The sequence below is a fragment of the Neoarius graeffei genome, chromosome 17 (assembly GCF_027579695.1).
Source record: "Neoarius graeffei isolate fNeoGra1 chromosome 17, fNeoGra1.pri, whole genome shotgun sequence".
NCBI lineage: Eukaryota > Metazoa > Chordata > Actinopteri > Siluriformes > Ariidae > Neoarius > Neoarius graeffei.
In genome coordinates, this window is record NC_083585.1 from 17,579,372 (window position 1) to 17,605,668 (window position 26,297).

Consider the following 26,297-nt stretch of genomic DNA (forward strand, 5'->3'; position numbering starts at 1 on the left):
AATGAATAAAAATTTAATTGTTGTGGAAAAAGAATAAAACTGAAGAATAAGTCTTTATGGTGGGAACAAAAACGTGCTTGAAGAGATATTTTGGCTAATACTGAGTGCACGTATCAGTACATCAGACATCAGTACTGGATTAAATAAGGACAATTAATTCAGCTGTGTGTGGGCTGTATCTTTTTTTTTTTTCGAAGCTAATATTATCCTCAAGGGCTCAGCATGTAATCTTTTTCACAAAAATTGGCACAGTTGGTCCTGCCAGTAACTCGTTTATAAATGTAGTTTAGCGTAACTAGTGAAACACGAACAGTGTAGATGTTGTAGAGATGCACTTTGCTGTATTCGCCTACAAGGCACAGATTCAGCAAACACAAACCATGCGTTGTGCTAAACCTCCTGAATACCACAGCTCGTAGTGGGTTAATGTCTAGCCGTCCTGCTAGCCTAGGCTGGAGCTTTATTCCGAACTGAGCACCGATCTGCTCCCCTCCCTCCCCCGGCAGACAGGCAGCTGTTGAGGTGAGGCAGGATCATGGAGGCAGGCAGCAGCACTGCTGCAGCACGGCACAACGCGGCTCCTGCACCTCCAGGAGACATGGCGATCCCGGATCCCCTCCACCGGTGAGTCGTTGCTTTCCTTGGTGTCTAAAGATTGAGACTCCTCTTCATTTTTGTGTTGTGGAGGATTATGATTAGTCATGCTGTTGTGTGTGTGTGTGTGTGTGTGAGGGAGGGATTTTTAAAGGGCTAGATAAAGTGTCCTGCTCAGATCACTGTATATGGTGCAAGACTTGGCAATAACTGCATATTTTGAATGGGAACTTGTGTATGACACTGCGATATGTTTTTGTATAAGCGTGTTAAGTGTTCAGATGATTGGTGGCCTCTTCGCTCTTTCCTCCTCTCCTCTCTCATATGGCGCTTTCAATGATCACAGTGATGATTGTCCACATATATATGAGGCTTGCATAGTGACAACAGACTGCCAAGTTACGGTACATACATGATGTATTCAGTAAGGAGCTGGAAATGTGTGTGTGTGTGTGTGTGTGTGTGTGTTTTTTTTTTTTTTTTTTCCTTCCATTCTGGTATAAATTCTAATAATATAAAGTGTGTTTCCCAATAATACTGCATTGAAGTTGCTGCATGTGTTTCCAGAAGAGAAGGATTTCCCCCCATCTAGGGACCGAAAGCTCTCCACAACTCACATTGTTTCAACAGCAAATCTCTCATTTCACCTTTGCTGTGCACAATAAAAGGCTCCCCAGTCCTCAAAGCTACCTGGACTCACCTTACCCGCCCCACACAGCTACTCAGATTTCAATCAGTTACAATTCAGACAAGTTCTTTATGTCCTTTTTTTTTTTTTTTCATTTATGACCAACTCTGACTGAATTGTCGTCTTTGTTCAGTGTTAGAATGGACAGCGTTTGTGCTCTCGATCGAAAGTACATTGCATTGTATAACTTTTATCACCCGGAAAAACCCTCCGAGTCAGTTTTGCTTAAATGTTCTTCACTGTTATTAGGATAGAATGGAATAGAAACGATGTTTTTGCTCACTTCTCTTCTAAATTTGACTTATTTCAAATGATGGATTGTAATTCATAAATGTTTCAGGATGTTAATATTCTCAGGTAGCGAGTATAATAACCGATAGATGGACGCCTTTCAAATTAGCGTTTGAGCGTTCAAGCCACACCTGCTTAACCTGTGGCATGCTGTTTTGTGTATTGCCTCACACCCAGATCAGAATTTCAATAGCTCTATTCTGTTTCGCTCGTCTAGTGTTTACTTCTTTCCTGCTTTTCTCAGTCACATGGTTTTATTTTGCCTCGTGCCATTGTGATGTACTGAAAAGGAAAATATGTCTTTAGTGCTACGTGTGTGTGTGTGTGTGCGCCTGTGCCCAGCCCCCACTCGTCAGAGCAGGATGAGCAGGAGAGGAGGCCAAAGACAGTAGAGAGAGCAGGATGGGAGGATGCCATCGCTCTTATGGTCAGTATCTGATGCGCATGCACCATTCTAATATTCATGTATATAGTGTTGTATACAATTTTGTGTGTGTGTGTGTGTACAGGCAAGGAGTGCGACCGTGCTGCCAGAGCTGTCTACTGACTCGTCTCTCCGCTCGTACACCAGCACAGCCAGTATGAAGGTCAAGAATGTGAAAAAGTAAATGCCCCCCCACCCCATTCCTCTCAGCTGAGCTCTCGCTCTTTCTCCTTCTCTCTCTTCCTGTTCTTCTCACTGTTGGTCCGAGCACCAGATGCATACTGATGAGCTTTCGTGTCTTTCCAGGCTACCACTCAGCAAAGGCCATTTCCCCCGCCTGGCAGAGTGCGCCCACTTTCACTATGAGAACGTCGACTTCGGCTCTGTGCAGGTGAGGGAGATTTGGCTTTTTTTTTTTTAATAAACACACAACTGAGTTATGGGTTGATGAATAGAATTTCATTTAATTTCACTCTTGGCTGCAGTTTGACGAGGGTTGAGTGAATCCACCACCTTATTTCATGTCATTTTTAGATGACTGATTCATTTAATCATTCACAGCCTTTTTTTGTACGTTAATCCATTTGGCTTGGGGGTAGAATCTGCTATTTGAATGTTTACGTCACGTGTATGATCCCTTAACTAGAGAGGAACTCGGGCGTAAAACTCTGGTTGCATGACGAATAGCATACTAATAACTTTGTTTCTTAGCCTCTACATTTTCACAACTTTTTTTTTTTCAGCATGTATTGTGCAATCGCTGGATGATCTATCGGCTTCCCAGCAGTATTTCCCTCCCTCCTCCCCCCCCCCATCATCTGCCTTGCTTTTGCATTAACTAATGAGGCAGCTAATGAAAAATAAACTTAACAGTCAATCCAAAAATATCCACCCTTTTGCTTTCACTTTCACACTGTGTTTATCAGAAGGGGGGTTTAATCAGTATTCAAACCGCGGTCATGCTTCTAGGAGAGGAGGAGAGCACACATGCTGACGACAGATGTATCGATGGCTGAGCACGTCTTGTCCTTGTTGAAACAGAGAGACGTTTCAGCAGTTCTTCCTCGCCTCCAGTAGAGAGCAGTAGTAGTGTGTTCTCTGCAGGGTCTCAAGTGTTTTCATTTAGGGAGTTTGTATTTGTACTGTATATACAGTGCATTGTAGTATAGAAACGCACGGGCAGGATAGAGCCTGTTTCTGCTCGATCCTCTTCTGGTCATGTGATCTGTACACACACGCACCACATGTCTGCTGTACTGCAGTAAACTGCGCCTACTATTTGAAGGTTCGTAGTGAAATACTGCAGTGCCAGAGAGAAGGGAACACACTGTACCGCTGTGTGCAGGCTGCACTATCTCTCACACGCTCCTACGTAATAGCAACACTATATTAAGCTGGTCCAGGAAATGAAAAACATCTTTAACGACAATATTTTATTATATTTGCATGAAAAAATACTACATATTTCACCTGTCTGTTTCTTAGTGGACCAAGTGCTGATGTACTGTACAGGATTTGAATGCAAGCATCACAGACACCTGAAAACAGGAGAAACGAGAAAGCGTTTTATGAGGAACCGTATCCAGTCTGTGGTTTTGAGTACCTTTGTTTGAGTTCATGCTGGCTGGTCTGATTTGCTTGAGGCCATGTTAACTTTAGGTAATATGTTGTTGCCTGATGTATTGGTTGCTTGTTTTACATACTCACTGGGCACTTTAATAGGAACACATGCACACTTGGTACATTCATTTGGTTATCCAGCCAACCAATCATGTAGCAGCAGTGTAACGCTTGTTCCCATCAGATATCAGAATGGAGAACAATGTGGTCTCAGTGACTTTGACTGGACCGTGGCTGTTGGTTCCAGACAGGTTGGTTTGAGTATTTCAGAAACTTCAGATCTCCTTGGATGCTCACATACAATAGCCTCGAGATAAAATATCCAGTTAGACCACATCAGGGTCCTCCCTCCCCCCCCCCAAAAAAAACCGTCTTCTGCTGTATATTTTCAGTGAGCCTGTGCCCACTGTGACTTCAGACTCCTTAGCAGACAGGAGTGGGCCTGATGTGGTTTTATCTTATTATTAGGAATCTAAACATTCATCTGATTCACAATTTAATATAAAGCTGCTTTGCGACAATGTCTGTTGTTAAAAGCACTATACAAATGAACTTGACAATTTGATTTGAGTCATATTTTTTTGGGGAAAAATTTAATCAAATTTTATTACCAAAAAGTGTTTTAAATAAAAGTTTTATCAACTTAAATATTCCTTTTGTTAAATTACCACACAAAAAACCCCCAACAACCCTAAAACATTATTCATTTTCTTAATAACCAACAAGAATTGTTTACCCACACTTGTACAAGTTGGAGCAAAATATAATAGCCTATTAACTACAATATTCCTTTTATTAAAAATGAAAAATGTTAACAAATAGGGCTTTTCTTAATAAACTTTTATCACCATTTGTACTCCCTCCATTTGCTTCTCTTTTCTTTATCTTTCAGCAGTCTGTAAAAAGAGAGCTCTGATTTCTTGTTGAATCTATTTGTACAGTCAATCACACAACAGCTCTTTCCCATTTTTAGATTAGTTTTTTTTGTGTGTGTGTTTGTAGCATTAGAGCTGTGTTACTTCTTCCACCTAGGGTGAAGTCAGAAACATTTCTGCTTTTGTACATTTTTGCGCCCTCTGCTGTCTAAGCAACACAAAAACAGCTAGGAAAAACTGACAGATTACTCAGCCTGATCATAATTGCGATTTCTTTTTTTTTTTTATCTCATTGATTTGAATCATAATAAATTTGTATTTTAATACATCACACATTTTGTTCATTACACATGTTACATGCGTAGTTGGTATAGCTCATCTGCCTCAATATTTGGCATATTGTGCATTCTGAGATGCTTTTCTGCTCACCACGGTTATAAAAAGTTGCTATTTGAGTTACTGTCACCTTCCTATCAACTTCCCTCAACAAGGCACTCACAGGACTGCCAATGGTTGTCTCTTCTTCTTCTTTCCACCGTTCTGTATAAACTCTAGAAACGTGTGTGTGAGAAAATTCCATAGCTGTCTATGGATCGGTTCTCTGGTTTAATAAATGTGCACAGGGATAGCTGGCTTTCTTAATGGTTTTCCAAGGTGATCATGAACAGTAAGCATGTCACACAGGGAAACTGCTATTTTAAAATAGTTTTAAGTGTCTTTAAACAGGTTATGCACAAAGTTAAAAGATGTCATAGCAAACACCCAATTTATGAACGAGCTTTCATCTTCTGAAAAAAAAAAAAATCTTCTGTTACATCTTGGCACTATGTGTAGACAGACCAGCCTGTCCTCCATTTATACTGTGGCATGTCTTTTTATGATTGGACAACTAGTTTTGTCTTAATTTATGGGTTTGTTTTGGCTTGCTGGGTTTTATATATATATTTTATTAATGCCAGTTATCTAAGATGACAGGATTTTACCAAATTTTCTCCCTGCTATTCTTAGTCCCTAGTGTGAGGATGTGATTTCGCTACTAGCTAGAGACTCCAAACCACTCTCTGGATCCAGGCGCTCTGGATAAGAGCATCTGCTAAATACTGTAAAAAAAAAAAAAAAAGATATTTAAACTTGACAGTATATTCCATATACAAAAGTGTAATAATCCATGCAAATGATGTGATCTGAAGCCGATCAGTAGCTGTGCAATAGATTGGCGACCTGTCCAGGGTGTACCCCGCTTCTCGCCCGAAGTCAGCTGGGATTGGCTTACTGAGCTCTATATAAAATCTGGAGAGTTCATAGGCTCGTCAGAGTGAAACCAGCTGGCCGCCATTTTACCACTCGTATCACGGTGCGGAACTGTCATTTAGGCTGCTGTAAGCTACACAAAATTGGGCAAGTTATTTTATGTAGTTGGTGAGAAAAATTAGAAGAAAAATGCCTACATGTGCAGCAGTGAACTGTACAAATCGTCAGGTCAAAGGTTGTAGATGGACATTTCACCTGTGTGTGTGGGTGGCACGGTGGTGTAGTGGTTAGCGCTGTCGCCTCACAGCAAGAAGGTCCGGGTTCGAGCCCCGTGGCCGGCGAGAGCCTTTCTGTGCGGAGTTTGTATGTTCTCCCTGTGTCCGCGTGGGTTTCCTCCGGGTGCTACGGTTTCCCCCACAGTCCAAAGACATGCAGGTTAGGTTAACTGGTGACTCTAAATTGAGCGTAGGTGTGAATGAGAGTGTGAATGGTTGTCTGTGTCTATGTGTCAGCCCTGTGATGACCTGGCGACTTGTCCAGGGTGTACCCCGCCTTTCCCCCGTAGTCAGCTGGGATAGGCTCCAGCTTGTCTGCAACCCTGTAGAACAGGATAAAGTGGCTACAGATAATGAGTGATATATATTGCTCAGTGTAAATGAGCACACCCCCTTTGAAAAGTAACATTTTAAACAATATCTCAATGAACACAATTTCCAAAATGTCGCCAACTTGTTCATTCCATGCCTAGAAGACTTGGTGCTGTCATTAAAAATCATGGAGGCCATACAAAGTACTAGATGTAGTAGTTTTTGTTGTGGGGTGTACTAATTTTTGCGCCACCCTAATTTGAGTAAAACTGAAAAATGTGTAATCTAAGTTATATTATTAACCTTACTTTCACGTTATAAGTTAAACAGATGTTATATTAAACTTTATCTTGTCAACATTTTGGAAATTGTGTTCATTGAGATATTGTTTAAAATGTTACTTTTCAAAGGGGGTGCACTCATTTACGCTGAGCACTGTGTGTGTATGTGTGATATGTATGAAAGAGAAAGGTACACTGTATAGGAGAAAAGCTGAAATAATCTCTGTAAAAATATAGTTGTAAAAAAGCTATTCAAAAAAAAGGTCAAAGACTGAAATGGAAAAGGAAAAAAAACAACAGTGAAGCGGAGCGCTATAAAGATGTGTAAGGAATGTGGGTAAAGTTGAGAAGATAAGAGGAGGTAATGAAGGGGGGGGGGGAGTCTGGAGATACTTTTTTCTTGGGGCAAATTTGATCAGATGCCACGGTTTAACACACAAACCAAATACACACGATGGGAGTGGTAATATGGCGGCCAGATGGCTTCACTTGTCTCTACAGCGGGGAATAGGCTGTGAACGCTCCAGATTTTATATAGAGCTCAGTGGATTGGCTCCAGCTTCCCCCACAACCCTGATGAATAGATGGGATAGATGATGGATGACTGGATGGATGGAAGTTGATCAGCTGAGGTTTGTTAGTTCGGCTTCTTATGTGTAAATTTACACGAATGCAGGACTACGAGTAGGATATGGACGTTTTTGAAATTACAGGATTTTCTTGAATACCAAATATCTTGTGGAAATGCTCCTGTGAATGATTTACAAGCAAATCCCTTCATATCTAGCTTGATTAAATAAGGCTGATTATTTATTTTATTTTATTTTTAATACAAGCTATAGAAATTTTATTTTATTTATTTATAAAGAATGGGACATGCTGGATGAACTAGTTAACTCTGCAGTGTAAATTAACCTCCTATCGAAAGGGATCTTTGCTGCATCGTCCGAGGCAGTGTGGACGTCCCACATATTCCAGATCAGATTTACAGAGGAGACGACACCATCCCTCTGCACCCTTTGACAGAGGAAGCGGTCTAGAAGCAGCAATGCAGACTGAAACCTTGCTGATTTGAGACTTCTGATTTCCCACTTCCAGTTAATCCTCCAGGCTGAGATTAACTCTCATTGACTCGAACGTAAATCTTAAAGCCATAATCCTCAGCTCCTCACTCAGCACTGTTTTATCAACGAGCATCTGAAGCCTTCAAGTTTTCCTAGGGTTCAGGGAGTGGAGTGGACGTGCAGTCGGATTTTACTCAGATGTCCGTGCTTTGCGTACGATCTCGGCTCCAGGATTTGTCTGATGTCATAGAAAAATGATTAAGCGTTGTGCATCGGGTGATGAAAGAAAGGGAAAGGGTTTCATGAGCCCATTATCTCAGTCCTGTTCTCATCATTCAAGATTGTACAAAAACCAGATCAATTATTAATCTTATAGACAAGATGCTATCTTGTGAGAATGAAACACACAAACCTACTGCAAGTCTGGCAGCAAGCGTTACCCTTCTTGAGAAGATACTGATCTCAGAGACTGAAATGGTGCGCAGATCAGATTCCGTGGCAAGACAGACAGACAATGCAGGGAAAAGTGAAGGATCTGTTTAACTTTTGTGTAGCTTGAAGACTTTCTTTGAGCATTAGTGCTTCCTTATTAGCAAAAGGCTCCTGTTGCATCGTACTGCACAGGAGGAATTTTAATCCACAGATTGTATGACATGACCAGTATTCATTGCAGTACCTGTGTTTTGAATTTTCTCAGCTGCAGTACAAAGCAATTGCACCATATTTATTTGAATAGTTTTTTAAGATCTCATCTCATTATCTGTAGCCGCTTTATCCTGTTCTACAGGGTCGCAGGCAAGCTGGAGCCTATCCCAGCTGACTACGGGCGCAAGGCGGGGTACACCCTGGACAAGTCGCCAGGTCATCACAGGGCTGACACATAGACACAGACAACCATTCACACTCACATTCACACCTACGCTCAATTTAGAGTCACCAGTTAACCTAACCTGCATGTCTTTGAACTGTGGGGGAAACCAGAGCACCCGGAGGAAACCCACGCGGACACGGGGAGAACATGCAAACTCCACACAGAGAGGCCCTCGCTGGCCACGGGGCTCGAACCCGGACCTTCTTGTTGTGAGGCGACAGCGCTAACCACTACACCACCGAGCCGCCCGTTTTTTTTTTTGTTTTTTTTTTAAGATATTATGTAAAAATATGTAATCAATCAGTTGAGTGTCAATGATGTGTGACATTTAGAGGATCTCTGCTTTGTGGATGATATTCACAGAGGTGTTTCTGCTGTCTCTGTGCCCTGCCTGCAGAGACGGCTGGGAGAAATACCGTAGGCTAGCAAAGGTGAAGTTTCATTTTTGGTGACCACGTTAGATTAGATTATTTAACAATTATTCACTGAGCCTGCGGTGGATAATTGTTTGTGTTAATACACAGGTGATTTTTATTTTTAAAAAGTCGTATGTGAAAAAAATCACTTATTTCAAGCTTCAAAAGCAGCATGCAAATGTAATAATGGTGCAGTGCAGACTTGTATCACTTATCTACCCTGAGTCACATGAAATACTTTTTGTTCTGAAATCGATAAAATAAATCCCAATCCCACTTTACTGCTGAATAGTTTCAGACCAAACGTCAGAGCATCTTTAGTGCTTTTAGGAACAGCATTTTCTTTCATCTGTAATTCTTCCTCACTTACGGTGACCAAGCGATTAGCCGCCATTTTGCCGAGTCACCCGAGGTGATTATCGAGAAATAGCCCAAGTTTCTCAACCAATCAGAATCACCTCTGTATTTATACTATATTGAATTATATATTGCATACAAGTTATGTACAGTGGGGCAAAAAAGTATTTAGTCAGTCACCAATTGTGCAAGTTCTCCCACTTAAAAAGATGAGAGAGGCCTGTAATTTTCATCATAGGTACACTTCAACTATGAGAGACAGAATGAGAAAAAAAAATCCAGAAAATCACATTGTCTGATTTTTAAAGAATTTATTTGCAAATTATGGTGGAAAATAAGTATTTGGTCAATAACAAAAGTTCATCTCAGTACTTCGTTATATACCCTTTGTTGGCAATGACAGAGGTCAAACATTTTCTGTAAGTCTTCACAAGGTTTTCACACACTGTTGCTGGTATTTTGGCCCATTCCTCCATGCAGATCTCCTCTAGAGCAGTGATGTTTTGGGGCTGTCGCTGGGCAACACGGACTTTCAACTCACTCCAAAGATTTTCTATGGGGTTGAGATCTGGAGACTGGCTAGGCCACTCCAGGACCTTGAAATGCTTCTTACGAAGCCACTCCTTCGTTGCCCGGGCAGTGTGTTTGGGATCATTGTCATGCTGAAAGACCCAGCCACGTTTCATCTTCAATGCCCTTGCTGACGGAAGGAGGTTTTCACTCAAAATCTCACGATACATGGCCCCATTCATTCTTTCCTTTACACGGATCAGTCGTCCTGGTCCCTTTGCAGAAAAACAGCCCCAAAGCATGATGTTTCCACCCCCATGCTTCACAGTAGGTATGGTGTTCTTTGGATGCAACTCAGCATTCTTTCTCCTCCAAACACGACAAGTTGAGTTTTTACCAAAAAGTTCTATTTTGGTTTCATCTGACCATGACATTCTCTTCTGGATCATCCAAATGCTCTCTAGCAAACTTCAGACGGGCCTGGACATGTACTGGCTTAAGCAGGGGGACACGTCTGGGACTGCAGGATTTGAGTCCCTGGCAGCGTAGTCTGTTACTGATGGTAGCCTCTGTTACTTTGGTCCCAGCTCTCTGCAGGTCATTCACTAGGTCCCCCTGTGTGGTTCTGGGATTTTTGCTCACCGTTCTTGTGATCATTTTGACCCCACGGGGTGAGATCTTGCGTGGAGCCCCAGATCGAGGGAGATTATCAGTGGTCTTGTATGTCTTCCATTTTCTAATAATTGCTCCCACAGTTGATTTCTTCACACCAAGCTGCTTACCTATTGCAGATTCAGTCTTCCCAGCCTGGTGCAGGTCTACAGTTTTGTTTCTGGTGTCCTTTGACAGCTCTTTGGTCTTGGCCATAGTGGAGTTTGGAGTGTGACTGTTTGAGGTTGTGGACAGGTGTCTTTTATACTGATAACGAGTTCAAACAGGTGCCATTAATACAGGTAACGAGTGGAGGACAGAGGAGCCTCTTAAAGAAGTTGTTACAGGTCTGTGAGAGCCAGAAATCTTGCTTGTTTGTAGGTGACCAAATACTTATTTTACTGAGGAATTTACCAATTAATTCATTACAAATCAGACAATGTGATTTCCTGGATTCTTTCCCCCTATTTCGTCTCTCATAGTTGAAGTGTACCTATGATGAAAATTACAGGCGTCTCTCATCTTTTTAAGTGGGAGAACTTGCACAATTGGTGGCTGACTAAATACTTTTTTGCCCCACTGTATATAACCGAGCAATCATTATTTTTTTTGCGGTCCAGTTTCCATCAAATCCTGCACTCTGATTGACTGGCTGGCGAGCGGGTCCGTATCTTACAATACGGACCCTGGATACAGACCTCTGGCGACTCACACATTCACAACAACAACAACAAACGTAGCAGTTTTTGTCAACATTTATTTTCGCATTTCTCAGGAGAATAGCATTAATTTTACAGCATGGATGGCGATAACGACAGTGTTCACAGCGAAAGCGAGTTTTACTACCCTGAGGAAGAAGAAATAAAAGAAAACATTTCAGGAGAAAGCTAAAAACCTGTAACTGTTGCTAACGCCGAGCAAAAACATGGCTGAATCCTGAATGACTCAATTTTGTATAAATAAAGGACTACATAGGCGGCAAAATGTAGTTGTGGTTTTTTTTTTTTTTCCTGCCATGGAAGTGCACTTGTATACTGAGGAGGAAGCTATTTGCATTACAGCCGTGAATGCATTACAATTTCTGATAGAATTTGGTAAAGAAAAAAAATTAACATAATATATAGATTTAGGCACTGCCTAAAAGCCGAGCTCCCATCTGTTTCTGGGTTGTAGAATTTTCTTAGATCATAGCCAGTCTCTTTTTGTTTTATTTCTTTACTGGCTAGCACTGGCCACTAAGCGGTGTGTATGACTGGTGGTACACGTACACGGACAAACTACAAAAAATCGACTCGATGGGTTTACCATTTTTTCTTAGGTATGGTGCTCTGCTGGAGCTCCGCTATTGTTTACCAGCTTAAGGTCGGTCCATATGGTGAAATACCGTGACCTCGGCTTTGAATACTGACCTCGGCCCAGAGGGCCTCGCTCAGTACTTTCAAGACCTCGGTCACGGTATTTCACCATACGGACCTCCCAGCTGGTAAATAACTCATTATGTATTATTGCTAAAGGCTCAGTACTGCTTTATTATTATTATTATTATTATTATTATTATTATTCCTCTTACATCACAGCAGTTTGGCAACAATTGTATTTTTCTATTGTTGCATTTGTGTTGTAGATGGAGAAATAGTCTGTCTCAACCAATCAGAACGTGCAATTTTCTATAATCTCCATATTTATACTAATTTCTGTTAATACACGGAGTGCAGAATTATTAGGCAAGTTGTATTTTTGAGGATTAGTTTTATTATTGAACAACTATGTTCTCAATCAACCAAAAAGACTCATAAATATCAAAGCTGAATATGTATGGAAGTTAGAGTGGGGCGTTTTTAGTTTTGGCCATTTTAGGAGAATATGTATGTGTTCAGGTAACTTTCACTGTGCAGAATTATTAGGCAACTTAATAAAAACCAAATATGTAGCCATTTCACTTATTTATTTTCACCAGGTACACTGATATGACAACTCCAGATTTGCAAATAAACATATCAGACATTCAAACACAAAACAAAAACAAATCAGTGACCAATATAGCCACCCTTCTTCATGAGGACACTCAAAAGCCTTCCATCCATAGATTCTGTCAATTTCTTTATCTGTTCACGACCAACATTGTGTGCAGCAGCAACCACGGCCTCCCAGACGCTGTTCAGAGAGGTGTACTGTTTTCCCTCTTTGTAGACCTCACGTTTTATAATGGACCACAGGTTCTCTATGGGGTTTAGGTCAGGTGAACAAGGGGGCCATGTCATTATTTTTTCACCTTTCAGACCTTTACTGGCTAGCCACGCAGTGGAGTATTTGGACGCATGAGATGGAGCATTATCCTGCATGAAAATCATGTTGTTCTTGAAAGATGCTGACTTTTTCCTATACCACTGCTTGAAGGTTTCTTCCAGGAACTGGCAGTAGGTCTGGGAGTTGAGTTTGAGTCCATCCTCAACTCGAAAAGGTCCAACAAGCTCGTCTTTGATGATACCAGCCCATAGCAGTACTCCACCTCCACCTTGCTGGCGTCCGAGTCGGAGTGGAGCTCTGTGCCCATTACTGATCCAGCCACAGGCCCATCCATCTGGCCCATCAAGAGTCACTCTCATCTCATCAGACCACAGCACCTTAGAAAAATCAGTCTTAAGATATTTCTTGGCCCAGTCTTGACGTTTTATCTTGTGTGCCTTACTCAGTGGTGGTCGTTTTTCAGCCTTCCTTACCTTGGCCATGTCCCTCAGTATTGCACACCTTGTACTCTTTGACACTCCAGGAATGTTGCAACTCTGGAATATGGCCGAACTGGATGCTAATGGCTGCTTGTTAGCTTCACGCTTGATTTTCCGCAGATCATGTGCAGTTATTTTGCGCCTTTTTTTTCCCCACACGCTTCTTTCGACCCTGTTGACTATTTGCAATGAAACGCTTGATTGTTCGGTGATCACGTTTCAACATCTTCACAATTTCAAGAGTGCTGCATCCGTCTGCAAGACATCTCACAATTTTAGACTTTTCAAAGTCTGTCAGATCTCTCTTCTGACCCATTTTGCCAGAGGAAAAGAGGTTGCCTAATAATTATGCACACCTGATATAGGGTGTTGATGTCATTAGACCACACCCCCTCTCATTACACAGATGCACAGCACCTGATATACTTAATTGGTAGTAGGCTTTCAAGCCTAAACAGCTTGGAGTGGGACAACATGCATTAAAAGGATGTTGTGGTCAAAATACTCACTTGCCTAATAATTCTGCACTCAGTGTACAACCCCGATTCCAGAAAAGTTGGGACAAAGTACAAATTGTAAATAAAAACGGAATGCAATCATTTACAAAATCTCAAAAACTGATATTGTATTCACAATAGAACATAGACAACATATCAAATGTCGAAAGTGAGACATTTTGAAATTTCATGCCAAATATTGGCTCATTTGAAATTTCATGACAGCAACACATCTCAAAAAAGTTGGGACAGGGGCAATAAGAGGCTGGAAAAGTTAAAGGTACAAAAAAGGAACAGCTGGAGGACCAAATTGCAACTCATTAGGTCAATTGGCAATAGGTCATTAACATGACTGGGTATAAAAAGAGCATCTTGGAGTGGCAGCGGCTCTCAGAAGTAAAGATGGGAAGAGGATCACCAATCCCCCTGATTCTGCGCCAACAAATAGTGGAGCAATATCAGAAAGGAGTTCGACAGTGTAAAATTGCAAAGAATTTGAGCATATCATCATCTACACTGCATAATATCATCAAAAGATTCAGAGAATCTGGAAGAATCTCTGTGCGTAAGGGTCAAGGCTGGAAAACCATACTGGGTGCCCGTGATCTTCGGGCCCTGCATCTGCACTGCATCACATACAGGCATGCTTCTGTATTGGAAATCACAAAATGGGCTCAGGAATATTTCCAGAGAACATTATCTGTGAACACAATTCACCGTGCCATCCGCCGTTGCCAGCTAAAACTCTATAGTTCAAAGAAGAAGCCGTATCTAAACATGATCCAGAAGCGCAGACGTCTTCTCTGGGCCAAGGCTCATTTAAAATGGACTGTGGAAAAGTGGAAAACTGTTCTGTGGTCAGACGAATCAAAATTTGAAGTTCTTTATGGAAATCAGGGACGCCGTGTCATTCGGACTAAAGAGGAGAAGGACGACCCAAGTTGTTATCAGCGCTCAGTTCAGAAGCCTGCATCTCTGATGGTACGGAGTTGCATTAGTGCGTGTGGCATGGGCAGCTTACACATCTGGAAAGACACCATCAATGCTGAAAGGTATATCCAGGTTCTAGAGCAACATATGCTCCCATCCAGATGACGTCTCTTTCAGGGAAGACCTTGCATTTTCCAACATGACAATGCCAAACCACATACTGCATCAATTACAGCATCATGGCTGCGTAGAAGAAGGGTCCGGGTACTGAACTGGCCAGCCTGCAGTCCAGATCTTTCACCCATAGAAAACATTTGGCGCATCATAAAACGGAAGATATGACAAAAAAGACCTAAGACAGTTGAGCAACTAGAATCCTACATTAGACAAGAATGGGTTAACATTCCTATCCCTAAACTTGAGCAACTTGTCTCCTCAGTCCCCAGACGTTTACAGACTGTTGTAAAGAGAAAAGGGGATGTCTCACAGTGGGAAACATGGCCTTGTCCCAACTTTTTTGAGATGTGTTGTTGTCATGAAATTTAAAATCACCTAATTTTTCTCTTTAAATGATACATTTTCTCAGTTTAAACATTTGATATGTCATCTATGCTCTATTCTGAATAAAATATGGAATTTTGAAACTTCTACATCATTGCATTCCGTTTTTATTTACAATTTGTACTTTGTCCCAACTTTTTTGGAATCGGGGTTGTACATGTTTTAAGGTTTAAAGTCATATTTGGACTTTTGCAGACCAACACCAACAATGGTTATAAGGAAAATACACACAACTGGGGCTGATTTTCTTTCTAGCCCAGATTGTAGATTCAGTTTTCAGATCAGAAGAAGCAGCCTTTGTCACATGTACACTCAAGCACTTCACTGTGCTTTCACTATTCCTCCTTTGTGAACCTTTAGCAATGAAAAAACACACACACACACACACACACACACACACACACACACACACACACAAATGTAGGCGGCACGGTGGTATAGTGGTTAGCGCTGTCACCTCACAGCAGGAAGGTTCTGGGTTCGAGCCCCGTGGCTGGCGAGGGCCTTTCTGTGTGGAGTTTGCATGTTCTCCCCGTGTCCGCGTGGGTTTCCTCCGGGTGCTCCGGTTTCCCCCCACAGTCCAAAGACATGCAGGTTAGGTTAACTGGTGACTCTAAATTGAGTGTAGGTGTGAATGTGAGCGTGAATGGTTGTCTGTGTCTATGTGTCAGCCCTGTGATGACCTGGCGACTTGTCCAGGGTGTACCCCGCCTTTCGCCCATAGTCAGCTGGGATAGGCTCCAGCTCGCCTGCGACCCTGTAGAACAGGATAAAGCGGCTACAGATAATGAGATGAGGTGTTTGTGTGTGTGTGTGTGTGGGCAGCTATGCTACAGCGCCTGGGGAGCAGTCGAGGATCGGGTTCCTTACTCAAGGGCACTTCAGCCATGATACAGAGGGAGGGGGAGGTGCGGTTCATCCACTCAATATTCAGTAGTGATGTGAAATACAGTCATGGGTTGTAATGATCATGAAGAAGGTGGATTATTTCCTGTATCATTTTTATTTGCCTTTGGTGGAGAAACTAAAAGTAGGTAAACACACATTGTTGGACGTACAAATTGAACAAAAGGACAGAAATTTAAATTTAGTGTAATTTTAGTGTTTTTGGTTTGAATATAAAGACTACCATATTTGGCATGAAGCTAGTAAAGTAATACAGACTTGAAACGTGTGTGTGTGTGCGTGAGAGTTTGAACATCATCCTTATTATGTCATCGATGAGATCTCATGGTGTAATGCATTACTCCAGCCATAATAGTTTCATTGTTGAGCTACTGATTTGATATTTAAATAATATTGGCTGGCGTTGAGTGGTCGATCAGATATATTCCATTCAGCTAGCATGATACTGAACGAGTCGAAGACGAGTAGCTGAATGGAATATATCTGATAGACCATGAAAAAAGCCAGCCAATATTATTATAATACATACACACACTTCATATCAGCATGCTTGAAGGTCAGTGCTAGCTTACCCGAGACTCAGTGCTGTTAGCGCGGCAGTCCAGTTACCTTCTAGCCGGTGTAGTCTTAGCGCAGGCCAACACTAGCATGGTCAAGCCTTTTATTATTATTATTATTATTATTATTATTATTATTTTCTTCCCTGTGTAATTTACTTAGTTACTTTTAAAATCAACATCGACAACTACACGCAACAGAGTGACCTGGCAGCCAAAATTCTCTCAAAAGCTTCTGCTTTTAGCAAACCAAACCTGGCAGCCATGTTTGTTTACAAATTGTCACTGTTGCTCGCTGGCGTGGAAGTTTTACATCTCCGTGTCTCTTTTCCAGTTTTTCAATGTCCGTTGGTATGTTTTTCTCTTGTAAATATGCGTGAGGGATATATAATGAAGTTTTGCTAGCCTTTCAGGTGTTCACCGCGTCTTTAGTTTCAGTTTATTTATTTATTTAGTGCTTAAACCTAGCACTGGATTAGCCTCGTCTTCTCTCTCTCTCCCAGCCGACAAAGAAATGACTGTGCGCGTGCACAGCAGAAAAGTTTTATCTTTGGATCTTCGTATGAGCTCTGACGTGTGATGTCATGTTGTCTTGACAACGTGCAATATTATAACAATATTGCACGCTCATTCTCCATTGGGTAGAGTGGCGTAATACATGGAGGATAAGCGATATGATGACAATACTGCATGCTATCAGTAAACCCACTAGAAGGGAATAGAACACGTTTTTATTCCATGGAGAAAGTGGCCCGTATGTATAATAATAGATTTTATCCCCCCCATCATCTAATATGATGACCAGATATCGCTGCCTGTCTATGCTCCTCTCTTTGCATTTTGTCAGTGAGGGAGAGCTCTCCGATGTAGCTCTGCACTCTCTGCATACTGAGTCCTCTTCAGTCCCACACCACCTCAAGGGCAGGGCTTCCATCCAGTACAGGAGCGAGGATTGGTTTTATTCTCCTGTTCCACTCGTAACTGGCCACGGCAGTGTGCGCAGCCTTTCTGCTGCAGCAGCAGCTTGTTGGAAAAGATCCGATGCTGGGTTTTTAAAGGTGAGGAGGGGGATGTGTTTGCTGAGCCTCGACGGATGGATGGAGGAGGAGTCTATATGTAGCATGACTGTGTGTGTGAGTGAGATGGTGTCCACCTAAAGCATGCGTTAGTGTGGTGCAGGCTGGCCTGATGAAGCAGAGAAGGTTACAGTGTGGTGAGGAGTGGCCATTTTCTCTTTTTTTTTAAATTTGTTGTTTGGGGGGTGTTTTTACGGAATTTAAACAAAGTGCATGCTCGTGTGATTAGTAGTGAGGTAATGTGTAGCGTCTTGCAGAGGGTGTGTTGGATAAACACGGTGCTTTTCCCAACAATCGTTTAACAGCCTGCTGAACTGAAGTTATATACGACTCGAGTGTACCTAATTATAAGAATCATATGTATTGCTTTGTTCACTTCGATTGGTATTTCTTTAATGATGCTCCTTAACCATTTACTGGGACGACGTGTGTATGTGTGCAAGACGCAGATGGTAATTTAATATCATGTTCTACAAATACTTCTCTTTGAACAATTAGGTGTTTTTTTTTTTTTTCCACTTCAAACGCAGTGCACTGCTCAACTAGGTCACTGTGCTTGCATTAATTTTTGCTATAAATAAGCCATGCTTTTAATATTTCAGTGCCCTGTTGAGATGGTGTAATGATCTATCATTTTCTGGACTGATACAGTACGTTTCGAATGATAGTGCGTTACATTAGAAGGACAGCCCTGTTTCGGTTTCACATAGCTGAAAATTTCCGATGAAGTTAGAAGAAGGGATCCGAAAGAAAAAGGTTGATTTTGAATTCTGATCATTCATATTCATATCAGTGTTTATTTTATACATGTGGAGGGTACAGTGACCTCCATGAGTATTGCCCTCCCTCCCCCCAAGGGGAAAAAAACAAGAAAAATCCAACCTTTTAATTGAAATAAGTTTATTCAGAGAAAAGCAAATCCCTCATCAAGAAATAATTATTTTCAACAAAAAACACATGTACCTTGGAAGTGATCGTGAACACACTGTACCTGAAGCATGTTTCCTACCTACTTAAATTGTACATGTTTGAGTTGACTGGAGCGTATACAGTAGGAACTTTCAGTCCATGGCGTCCCGATTCACTGGGGAACAAATACGAGGTGACACAGAGGCTTTAGTCATCCATCAACATGCGAAAGATAAGGGAACACACAAACCAAATGAAGAAGTGTGCTGACATTCATAAGTCAGGGAACAGTTGTGTAATAAAATAGCTACTCGCCTGAAAATATCCATGTCTACTGTTAAGGCAATAATTAAAAAAGTGGACGCCAACTGGAACGGATACAAACTTTCCTGGAAGGGGACCCAAGTTTATTTTGCCCCCCTGTACAGTGAGGAGGATTGTAAGAGAGGCAAAAAAAAATCCCCAAGGATCACGGTTGGTTGGTGAATTACAAGAAAAAGTAAAATCTTGGGTTTCCAAGTCATTCCTGATAAGAACAATGAGAATTTGGAACACACTACCACAAGAAACTCGCCAACTCAAACGAGCACTGTCCTCCTATAGTAGTATGCCTTATCTTTGCAGTGTACCTACAACCCTGACGATCCACGAACACGGAGAACAATATGTGTTAAGTGCGATTCTACAGTACACACAGCTTTCTTGGGCCTTTAACTTGTTTTAAAATATCTATATTTTGTTATTAAGCTAGTCGTCATCATCACGTAATCTTAGTTTTACCTACGGGTCTGCAGTAATTGGCTTTAGCTGTTGCGGCTTCCCTGCCTTAGTTTTATTATTATCGTTATTGTAAAATTGATTTAAAATTTGTTTACCCTGAGGCAAACCTAAATGAATTAAATCAAGTCTCTAAAACCACCATCAGACTCCACCTCCATGCCAACAGATTATTTGGAAGGTGTCAGAAAAAAAGCATTTTCTGTCCATTAAGCACAAACGTAAGTGCCTGAAGTTTTGGAAACTCTGCTACAACTTTGACTGGAACCGTGTTCTCTGGTCTGACGAAACAAAAACGGAGCTGTACTCATCGTGGAGGGCACTGTATATACCCTTATTTGTATTGCTGTACAAGTCTAGATCAGGGTGTCTGGAGGCACTTTACCAATTCAGACATTAAAATTCATCACTCCTTGACTCTCATTTAGCTTATAAAATGGTGAACTTTGCCGACATGGCTCTTTTTGTGCTTAACTCCACCTCATAGGCTGTCTGGCACCCCATTTAATCATTCCTCTCTCTTTCTTTCTGTCTGTCTGTCTGTCTAGCTAACTCTGACCTGTGATGAGAACGACCTGACACACAGCAGCCTCAACTCCAGGGAACTGGTGTATCTTGTCCAGATCTGTTGCCAGGTATGACTGTGTGCTTTTGAGCGCTCTCTCTCTCTCTCTCTCTCTCTCTCTCTCTCTCTCTCTCTCTCTCTCTCTCTCTCTCTCTCTCTCTGTGTGTGTGTGCGCTCTGTAAAGTTCTAAAAGACAAAATCCCATTACTTTGTTATGGCAACAGTGGGGAAGTCGAGCTTTGTTATTGTGGTAAAAGAGAAGAGGGAAGTTGTTATAAAAAGAAGTGCAAGCTTGGATCAAAGCAACCACATGTAGTGTACTTAGTGTTTTTCTCCTCTTTTGGCCTGATTTTTCAAAAGAGACTACACTTAAGGGCTAGAATAAGAAAGAAGAGATGCAGGTTAAGCAAATACGTTCTCTATACATAAATCATACATCAGACGCTCGCTGGCCGTGCTGTGAAAATTGTCCATGCAGACGCTCATCTAAGTTTCCAAATCTGTCATTGCTTAAGTCTTGAATATTTTTCTATCATGAATACTATCATTAAAAAAACTTATCTCTGCTTTCCAAAGAAATGTATGTGGTTAAGATCTGTTCAGTACTTTGGGAGTAACAGCAGGTTGAAGTCGGTACAACAGAGTTCACTCTCTGCTCGCGGGACGTCGGGAAACTGCCGGTGCTTTTCTTTTTGAGTCACAGGAAAGCGGTCAGGCTCTCTCTGTCTCTCTCTCTTTCTCTGTCTCTTCTGATCGGTTTCTGACTGGATTACTCGTGAATATCAATCAGAGAACTTTTATAGGGACGTTCTCTCGCTCTCACTGTTTCTGATGAAGGATTCAGCAACATTTTCCATCTGCTAGTTTTGATGTTATGATTCACGGGAGACTTTGAAGTGAGTTTTCATAGCTTTACCTACTTAATTTTTTCAACTCAAACCGATTCATGTAAATAAATAACTATTTTAGAATATAACTGTAGTTGTTTTTGATGAAAAATATTGAGATCTTAGTGGTCGGAATGAGATTTTTAAAACCGGACGTCAGAAACGCGAGTGTCAATTTCAGTTCAGTTAATGTGAATTGTTTACTGGATGTGGATCTCACAGTTTTTTCGAGGTTCACCTTGAAAGCTGCGAATATTATTATTTATATTCTTTCATATAAACACTAGTAGGCCCTACTTTTGAGAAATACAAAGCCCTACAGAGCACAAAGAGGGGATTAGAAATAATTTATTACTTTTTTACTGAGTGTACGGATATTAAAAGTTTTAACCTAATTAGCACTAAATAAATGCTAATTTGCATAATTTGTTTTTACTAATTTTTCAAACTTTGTATTCAATATATAACCACCTATGTTCCTACCAATTTCCATGTAAATATCTTGAAAAATAGAAAAGTTATGAAGAAAAACCATTTGATCTCATTTTGGACCATGTGATCCTCATACAGAATATTACAGCAGTTTAATAAAAATTAAGCCATTTTTCAATCTTTGATTTGTAATATCTCAAGAACGTATAAACATATTTTAATTCTGTAAAACCGATGTTGAATATTCACCTGATATGCCTAATAAAGAAAAGGCTTTGTTTTCTGCAGAAGAGCAATAACTTGTGCTACGTTTCGCGCTGCTGGAATGACGTGAATTGAGGACATGATGTGGATAAGCTGGAGGATTTCACTCCAGCGTGGTGTAGAGTGCACATCTTTCTGCTGTGAAGAAAATCTCATTATTCGGTTGTATGAAATCGAGATGGATCATGTTCAGCTGAATCGAGCCATTCAGCGTATTGATTTGTAAAACAAGCCTCTGTGAGAGTCAGTATCAGGAAACGATCCCTTTATCCTTTCTCTTTTGGACTTAAATTGTCTTCAGTCAAAGGAATGATTTGTGCTGTAGAGTTGCAAGTGATTCTATCTCTAATCTCGGCTGTTTTTTGGAATCAGTTGGATTGTTTTGTCATCATGTGATTTCTGCCATTAGCTCAGTTTGGAAAACTTTCTTTTTTCTCTCTCCTTTTTCCTACGTTCAGTCTGAGTTGTAGCTATGGTCTTGGATTATAACATTTTATATTTTACTCATTTGGCTGATGCATTTATCCAAAGCAGCTTACAGTTGAGACAGGACACACCTTAGCACATGAGGGGTTAAGTGCCTTGCTCAGGGGTCTAAGCAATGGTGGGATTTGCATGCATGGGCGTAAAAATGCGTATGGACGCGTCCATACCAATATTCAGCTGAGTTTAAAATGTCCATACCATTTTTGAATGGAGAAGCCGCGATGCGGGAAACGCTGAATAAAAACACCAAACGCGGTGTTGCTTCCAGCTGATTTTCAGTTGTGAACAGACCTCTCAAAGACGGCTGACTATTGGTGGGGACAGCAGGTAAAAAAAGCTTTATGAAGCTTTGATTGGCCCACCTCCCGTTGCCTTGACGTTGCTATGGTTTTTTGTCATTGGCTGTAAGCAGTAGCAAGCGGTAAAATCAGCATCCAGCTCGCTGCTACAGCAAAACAGCGCACAGGCAGTGATGTCGGGCAATAAAAGAAAACGTAAGGAGGACATAAGACATTATTTTACCCAGTCAACGGTAAGCTATTCAAAACAAAATAGCCTTGTTAGAGAACCTCTTCAGACAGTGACGGTTTTTCTCTCTCACACACACACACACACACACACACACACACACACACACACACACACACTAATAAATGCTTGTAGGTAATGCTAAATGTTTACTTATATTTACTTTTTTTCTTGCTCATTGTTTGCATGTATATGCATATGTATATATGCGTATTTATGTAACCTCTGCAATAAAATGTAAAAATGTGAAGCAATTGTCACTTAACCCTTTCAACTTAATGAATAAACATTTTTGCAAAATGCACTACATACCAAAACTCTTCACACTTCTACCACCCATACCTACATTACTTCCAGATTCTGAAATTGCAGTAACTCAAAAGGACGCACATGACGTTTCAAATGTGTGAAAATAGTAAAAGTTGTGTGAAAATGAAGCAGCAGCACATAATTTTGATTGATTGTGTTGTTGTATTTTGGGTAGGTCATCCACTACAGCGAAATTCACAGCAACTTCAATGTCCACTTTCTCTGTGTGATAATGTATTGCCCGTATACATGCAGATGTTAGTCTAAGACTAAGTGTACCTGGTGCTAAAGATCAAAATAACACAAAGGAATGGACAACCAATCATTTGTACAGTGTAGGCCACATTTCGTGCGACAACCATGGCGCACTGGGGCGCTTGGCCAAATTATGTCCCCACCAATATCAACACCGTTTTTACGCCCTTGTTTGCATGAGAGGGAACTGAAGAATGTTTTGAGCTCAGTGTGAAATAAAATCTATCAAATGTATATTCAACTTGGCTAAAATTAAGCAATTATGGATTTGAGAAAAAAAATCAAGGTCTTGAAAGTTTTTGAAAATATCCATAAATAGACATGGGTCACTGAAAGTCCTTGAATTTCTATATTATGTGCAAAAATAGAAATCGAAGACCCTCAGATGGTACTGCATCAATTACCGTCATTCATCATTAGCTGATATTACCACATGGGCTCGGGACGAACTTAGGCAAACCTTTGTTAAGCGCTACAGTGTGGAGTTACATCCACAAACCTCGCTTAACGTTTCGCTTTCTTGCTGCTGTTTAACCTGCATCATTCAACTTCAGTCGCTCATGCATGCGTATGTTGATTGTCGCACTTTCTTGAGGCAGGCGGCGTTTATTTGTCTATTCGTTTGGCCATGTTCGTGAAAAACGTGTTTTGTGTTGTGAAGCTAGTGCTCATGAAATAAATGAGCAGTTACTTAACTTGTACGTCTCTTTCTCTATCGCTCAACTTGCACATCGATTTGCTGTGCTGTGTTAGAAAAGGCCACTCTGCCATCTTGACCCATTCAAGTGTCTCTCTCTCTCTCTCTCTCTCTCTCTCTCAAATTGTTGACTGAACTTTTGTAAAGCATGCTGGTTCTCGTTATAAAAATTCTTAGTGTTTGTAACAGTAATTAATGTTGATCCATGTCTCAAACTATGCCGTTTTTGGTCCTTGAATTTCATGGAATTGGGCCTTGAAAAGTCCCTGAATTTGATGTTTTACTGTAAGAAGGTGTGGGAACCCTGATCTATATGTTTAACATCAGTTAATTATATTTATTAGGAATGCCATCGAAATATTCAGTCCGGAAGCTGCATGAAACTGATTTTAAAAAAAAAAGGCTTCAAAGTGTCAAATCTTACACTTTACGCACAAGGTTAATGGTAATGAAAATTAGAAAGTGATTTAAATACTGTTGTTTTTTCTTGTGCTCTACTGTGCTGGTCAGATCTCGGAGGCTTTCAAACACAGTGAAAGAGAAAACGTTGGATTATATAGAAAATGTATTGTGTTTTCTTTGAACTGTTTACTGAGCAAGAAGAAAAGCAATATTGCACAACTTTAACTTGTAAAACCAGTTGTGGTTCAGCAGTATTTATCCCCTGCTGGCCGAAAGGCCCGAAGGGGGATTATGTTGTAGTGATGTCTGTCTGTCTGTCCGTCCCTCCCTCCCGGGAAAGGTACTCGCCTTCTGAAATCAACTCCTCTCACAGTTTTTGGAGGAATTTCACGAAACTTGGCAGGATTCTTTTTTTTTTTATATATATGTCAGTAATACTCGGATTGCAATTTCATTCAATTGAGTCACATTTTACCAGAGTTACAGCCTTTGATTAACAAAATTATAATTTGACAATTTCACGAGAGTGTGTTTTCCTTCTGAAATCAACTCCTCTCACAATTTTTTGGAGGAATTTCACAAAACTTGGCAAAATGCATTGTTATGTGTCTGTGGTATCCATTCATCCATTATCTGTAGCCGCTTATCCTGTGCAGGGTTGCGGGCAAGCTGGAGCCTATCCCGGCTGACTACGGGCGAAAGGCGGGGTACACCCTGGACAAGTCGCCAGGTCATCACAGGGCTGACACATAGACACAGACAACCATTCACACTCACATTCACACCTACGGTCAATTTAGAGTCACCAGTTAACCTAACCTGCATGTCTTTGGACTGTGGGGGAAACCGGAGCACCCGGAGGAAACCCACGCGGACACGGGGAGAACATGCAAACTCCACACAGAAAGGCCCTCGCCGGCCACGGGGCTCGAACCCAGGACCTTCTTGCTGTGAGGCGACAGTGCTAACCACTACACCACCATGCCACCCATGTCGGTAATACACATATTGCTATTTTGTTTAATTTGGTCACATTTTGCCAGAGTTGTGGCCCTTTTATTAACAACCTTGTACTTTGACGATTTCATGAAGGTACGTTTGCCTTCTGAAATCAACTCTTCTCACAATTTTTGGACGAATTTCTCGAAGCTTGGCAAAAGGTCTTGTTATATGACGGTAATATGCATATTGCGATTTTAATTTAGTTTGTGAAAATTTTCCCAGAGTTCTGACCGTTGATTAAATAACTTGTACTTTGACAATTTCATGAGGGTGCACGTTCTTCTGAAATCAACTCCTCTCACAATTTGTGGAGGAATTTCACCAAACTTGGCAAAAGGCTTTGTTATATGACAGTTATACACATACTGCAATTTCATTTAATTTGGGCAAATTTTCCCAGAGTTATGCCCTCAATTATTAACAAACTTGTATTTTGGCAGTTTCATCAAGGTGTGCTTGCTTTCTGAAATCAACTTCCCTCGCAATTTCTATCCCCCGCTGGCTGAAAGGTCCGAAGGGGGATTATGTCATGGTGATGGAAATCAACTCCTTTCACAATTTTTGGAGGAATTTCACAAAACTTGACAGGATTCTTTGTTATACGTTGGTAATACACAGATTGCAATTTCATTCAATTCAGTCGCATTTTACCAGAGTTATGGCCTCGTTGCCAACGGGGGATATTGTGCTCTCGGAGCACTCTTATTCATTTTGTTACACAGTTAGAAATCACAACCAAGTTGTCATATTGAATTTTGGGGTTTCACTTAAACTCAAAAATAAGCAGGCCGTTAAATAAGGTCTGTGGTAGAACTTTGGCACAGTAGGTCCCTATACAAACATTTACATTCCTCAATAAAGGATTTCCATATGCATATTTCTGTAACTTTAATACTGGGTAAACAGACATTAACCTGGTAACCCTGTTATGGCCACTAGCACTGTCTCTATCTGCTTAACCAGCTGTCAAACATCATTACAGCAAGACAAAAGGTGAGTATGGCTACTAGCATCAAGTCATTCAGATGGACACAATTATGGCATTTCCATC

General features: G+C 41.0%; 1 protein-coding gene across 6 annotated transcripts in view; it reads left to right on the forward strand.

The window, feature by feature from the left end:
* Positions 1-26,297, forward strand: part of arhgap32a (Rho GTPase activating protein 32a) — a 79,330-nt gene that overhangs the window by 7,974 nt on the left and 45,059 nt on the right. For 3 of the 6 annotated variants that reach the window (XM_060943803.1, XM_060943806.1, XM_060943804.1), the window contains exons 2-6: positions 507-624; positions 1,916-2,000; positions 2,083-2,177; positions 2,304-2,388; positions 19,968-20,054. In XM_060943803.1, coding sequence (XP_060799786.1) covers positions 536-624; positions 1,916-2,000; positions 2,083-2,177; positions 2,304-2,388; positions 19,968-20,054 — 441 coding nt within the window. In that variant the 5' untranslated portion in view covers positions 507-535. Of the gene's footprint in view, positions 1-506; positions 625-1,915; positions 2,001-2,082; positions 2,178-2,303; positions 2,389-17,650; positions 17,716-17,794; positions 17,871-19,967; positions 20,055-26,297 lie in introns of those variants that run through there. The other 3 variants (XM_060943807.1, XM_060943805.1, XM_060943808.1) reach the window with 3 other exon arrangements.